We start from the raw sequence: 4,880 nt of genomic DNA, 5'->3' as shown, positions 1-4,880 counted from the left end.
GGGCTGAACTCTCTCGGTTACTGTGGCTGGAGAAAGCCTTCAGGGTGGGAGACACAGGGACTTGAGGTAGAAAGTGTAGAAAATGTGGAAACTGTCCACTAAAGATGCTTGTGTCTCCAGTGTGGGCCAAGGGGATGTGGGTGGGCACTTATAGGGTCTGCCACTGCCCTGACTTTCCGGTTGCCTGGGGTCTACATTTGTCATGTGAGATGCTAGTCCCAGCTCTGACACATGTGCTGGTAAGGTAGTAGTGGGGATGCACACAGACCAGATCTAGTCTTCTAGAACCTGGGTCCAGGAGGAGAATGAAACCCCAAGGGCAGGCCTTTACCTTGGACACAGGTTTCGTGCTGATCCCTCGCTGTGGTGCAAAAAGACCGAGGTTCAGTTCCTGCTCAAACTAGCTGTGTGTCCTCAGAACAATTCCCTATAATAATTGTCTCAGCTTCTTTAGCTGTAGAACTGGAGATTAAAACCTCAGGACCATGGAGATGTTTAGGGGAGAATTCATATGACAACTTTTTATCGTTTGCTCTAAAAGCCAGTTTTCTTTCCCTCCTTGCAGTTCTTCCTGCCTAAGCTTAGCTCTTGCCTTTTCTCCAAGTCTCCCAAGCACACATCTTGTTTTATAGCAAAGCTAACATTGTTTTAACAGATATTAACAATAGTTCCATACCACAAGCCTTCTTTTCTACTGTCTTTTATTAGCTCTGGCAGTGCAGTTTGAATCCAAGTGTGTATCTGGGGCAGGCACTCATTGTTAATATAGTCTTGCAGCATGGTAGCCCAAGCCCAAGTTCTGAGCTCCTGCCATTCAGAGGTGGGGGGAGAAGCCAGCCACCGCGATGTTCTCGCCACTGATGTAGCTCGCATCTGGTGAGCACAGGAAGGACACGAGTCCCACGCAGTCCTCAGGTTGCCCAAGCCTGCATGGAAAGAGGAGGCGGGGATGAGACTGATGACACCTTCCCATGGGCCCAGGGCTCCTGAGGGATGATGTAAAATCAAGACCCTGTGGGAATGAGCACAGGACTGCAGATGAAGACATGTGACCTCTTCGGGGACCTGTAGAGCAGATCATCAGACCTCCAGGATGGTGAATGGGTAACAGCTGCAGAGGGATGGTGTGTGATTTCTTATCCATCATGGTTGTTCTGAGGTCTTGTTAATTCAGATCTGCAAGGGGCACTTTCCGTCCACAACCTACCTCTGTACTTGGTAGAGTTTCTTTACTTGGTCCCGAAAAACAGGGTCCTGAAAGATCTAAAAGGAAGGTCAGAGGTTAGTGCCGCTCATACAGATGAAGTCACGTGGACTCCACATCATGCAGAACTGTGTCTCTGTGGAGAGCCTTCTGGGGACACTATGGGTTGGCCCCCGACAGAGGACTGACTCTGAATCTGCTGCTGATTCTGAGAGCTGTGGGTCAGAGCATCAGAGCAGGAGTGTACAGGTCCATGTCTGAAAATCCGGGTATAGTGGGGTGTGGCAGGAAGGGGAGGGCACCCTAGTGCTCAGTGGGGTTGGAGCAGGAGCTGCCCATGGTCCTCACCACTTGGCCAAATTCTGTGTCAATGATTCCTGGTATCAGGCAGTTCACCTGGATGTTCTTTGGTGCCAGCTCCAATGCCAGGGTCTTGGTGAGACCCAGCAGGGCTGTTTTGCTGACATTGTATGCCCCCAGCTTCTGAGGGCAGAAAGAAAAATAGATTAATAGACTAGTTGGGGACATAAGAGAATTACTTGGATGTCCTAGAGATTCCCTCCCAATAACAGCTCTAGATCATGAAAGATAATGTTCAAAAGATGGAAAGAGGATCCCACTTAGTGCATTTATGTAAAAGGCAAGATCCGTGACACCCAGTGGTCAGTTTTGCACATAAGTAGTCCTGAGCGAACAATTGTCAAACCTTGGATATTTCCAGGCACCCAGTTTTCCAAGGCGAAATGCGAGAAGTTCTTTCTACTTAACCTGGATCCACAGATGGTCATACTTACAACAACTGGAAGATAAGCTGCAACTGAGGAGACCAGGATCACTGAGCCTCGCCTGGGAAGATACAGATGGGTGAAGACATTGTGTGTAACTGAGAAAGGAGGCTAAGTGGAAGAAGGGAGGACGACTCTATGACTGAGAGAGAATAGCCAGGACCCGCTGGAGATATTTATGTCCAATTTTTAGGTCTTCAGTTGTATTAGTCAAGTTATAACTGTCTGTGTTTGGATTTTGTTTTTGTAGGAAAAAATCTGAGTATGGAGCACATATAGTTAATGGTTATAGGACTGGTTAGGGTTTCTATATCTTTGAGTAATTTTTGGTAACATATAATTTTTACATATTTGTGCATTTGGGGGCCAGCTGGTGGTTAAGGCACTGGACTCCCACATGTCTGATTGTAGTTTGAGTCCTGGGCCTAGAGGCTCGAAAATCACACTGGGCACGTGTGCATGCATGCTTGCCCAAAGTCCCAGGAGGAGAATGGAGGAGAAGGAATTGTGGCATGTCCATCCCTCCAGGAAGTGATTTCTCATTTACCCTCTCTCTGTCCCTTTCTAACAAGTGCGCATGTCCTATGGCAAAAATCTAAAAAAAAAATAATAATAAAAAATTATGCATTTCATTGCAACTTTCACAGTTGCAATAAAGATTTCTCTTTGGCATTATCACTCTCTTACTGCCTTTTTAGTATTTACTGAATTTCTGGTGATACCTTTTCTTTTTACTCCGATATTGGTTATTTGTGCCTTCCCAATATTTTTCCTGATCAGTCTCACCATAATTTTGTCCAAAGCATTAGTTTAAAAAAAAAAAAAGATTTTTTTTCTTTTTTTATTGTTTGATCCTTATACAGTCACGTGTCACATAATGATGTTTCAGTGAATGATGGACCGCATATACAATGGTGATTCCTTAAGGATCAGATGGGTTCTACCATATAGAATAGGCATGTAATAAGCCATACCATCTCAGTTTCTTTTCCTCTTTTTTCTTTTTTTCTTTTTCTAGTTTACTATAGGGTGAATGTGCTCCTGAGAGAGGCAGAGAGAAAGTGAGAAGGTACCCCTCCCCAGGAGGGATGGCTACGCCATAGTTCCTTCTCCTCCATTCTCTCTGAAGATTTCAGGCATGACACACACTTGTCCAGCGTGGTTTTCAAGCCACCAGCTATAGTACTTGAATGGTGCTGTCAGCCATATAAGATCCAGCCACACACCACGCGTGCCTTCTGCTGGCCTCCATCTCAGCTTCTCTGATAACATATTTTTCAGAACATATAACTAAGCAATGCGTGATTATTCTTTATTTGGTTATTTAAAAATATACAAAAATGGCATTTTGGAAATATGGTTCATTCTAATACCTCACTGTGTCTGCATTAGTGTTGGTAGGGGCCTTAGAAGTCATTACTAGTTAGAAGTCCTGGTTTAATTTCACATATGACTACACAGGTCTAGAGTAAGGGTTCCCAAACCCTGGGCTGTGGACCGGTGGGGGTCAGTGGCCTTTTTGGGGCAGGCTGTGGACCTGTGCTGGTCTGCCAGGCTGCTCAGCGAGAGCAGAGAGGTGGGGATGGGGGCAGCTGCAGGGGAGTGAGCAAGGCTTCATCTGTGTTTGCAATACTCTGCATTGCTTGCATTGCTGCCTGGACTCTGCCTTGTGTTGGATCAGAGGTGGCACCTGATTCTCATGGGAGCTGACCCTGAATTGTTGAGTGATTGTTTCATTATATATTGTGTGGTAATGGTGGAAATAGAGTGCAAAGTGGATGCAGTGTGCTTGAGTCACTCTGGAACCAACCCCTCTCCCCCACTCTGTGGAGGAATTGTCTTCCACTAGGCTGGTTCCTGGTGCCAGGATGGTTGGGGACTTCCGGTATACTCAGCTCAGCTGATACTAAATGCCCAGTATGTGTTTGTCAAATCCAGTGGCTGCTCCAGACTGCCAACAAGGAAGAAACTGAAGGGAATCAGTCCGATTGGAAGAGGGGCTTTAAAGCTACATCTGAAAAGCATTTTACTGATATTAAGAAAAACCTCACTGGCCATTTTAAGAATGAGTGAGGGCGATGCTGGTGGAGATAACCGGTTGGCTCTGACCTTCAGTGGAGGCATGACTAAACAGGGGGAAAGCCCTGAAGGGCTTGCATATGTCCAGAGGGATCAATTTTGGAAGAGGAATGAGATGGCCCAAGTTGGAAGACTGGACTTGGGATAGTTGTAGCATCTTCAGGAGAAATTGTGTTCCTGCTGGCCAGATAATGGAAAGCTCCTAATGACTGGGCCTGAAATCCAGTGGGTGAAAAGGAACTCCTTAAAGTACAGCTGGATTTTTCCTGCTTCAGGACAAATGCTGGCTTCCTGGAGAACATCTGGGAACATCCCAAGTCACTGAGACCTATAGGAAATCTGAGCAGCATGAGGCAGATCCTGGCCCATCCCACAGCTGAGGATGAAGCTGGTCAGGCTGGTATCTACTGCAGGCTGTGGGGAGAGGCAGGGAAGCAGGCATTCTAGTTGGGAACTGATTGTCAGGGGCTGGGGAAGACAAGGGAGAACAGGGCCAGTGTAAGAGTTAGGAAGTGAGAGGGACTGAGAGCCATTTTTGCTCTTATTCATGTGGGCTGCAGGGTGTCTGAGGGTCATCACTCTGAACTCTTATGGTCTGATCTCTAGCAGCCCAAGACAGACTGCTCCCAGTTCTCTGATTCCAGGACAGGAGCAGGAATCTCTAGGCCCTTCTGTCTGTGGGTTCCTCATCCTCCTTCCAGAATAGTTTTTGCCAGACTCCCTGGACACTCTAGATTCAAAAGAATGACACTAATGGATAGAATTCTTTTTTTTTTTTTTTTTTTTTTTTACTGCCCCCAAAGTCTGGGGGG

The 4,880-nt window shown here is 46.4% G+C and overlaps 1 protein-coding gene across 1 annotated transcript in view; it reads right to left on the bottom strand.

Moving 5' to 3' along the window:
• Positions 1 to 814: 814 nt before the first annotated feature.
• Positions 815 to 4,880, bottom strand: part of LOC102487626 (dehydrogenase/reductase SDR family member 2, mitochondrial) — an 8,104-nt gene continuing 4,038 nt past the window's right edge. The window contains exons 5-7 of the mRNA XM_006144533.1: positions 1,999 to 2,050; positions 1,530 to 1,687; positions 815 to 956 (exon numbers count right to left, since the gene is read on the bottom strand). Of these exons, the coding sequence (XP_006144595.1) occupies positions 815 to 956; positions 1,530 to 1,687; positions 1,999 to 2,050 (352 nt within the window). The remainder of the gene's footprint in view (positions 957 to 1,529; positions 1,688 to 1,998; positions 2,051 to 4,880) is intronic.

The sequence above is a fragment of the Tupaia chinensis genome, unplaced genomic scaffold (genome assembly GCF_000334495.1).
Source record: "Tupaia chinensis unplaced genomic scaffold, TupChi_1.0 Scaffold000126_2, whole genome shotgun sequence".
Classification (NCBI taxonomy): Eukaryota; Metazoa; Chordata; class Mammalia; order Scandentia; family Tupaiidae; genus Tupaia; species Tupaia belangeri.
Note: the sequence above shows the minus strand (reverse complement) of the source record. Positions and strands in the feature narration are given on the sequence as shown.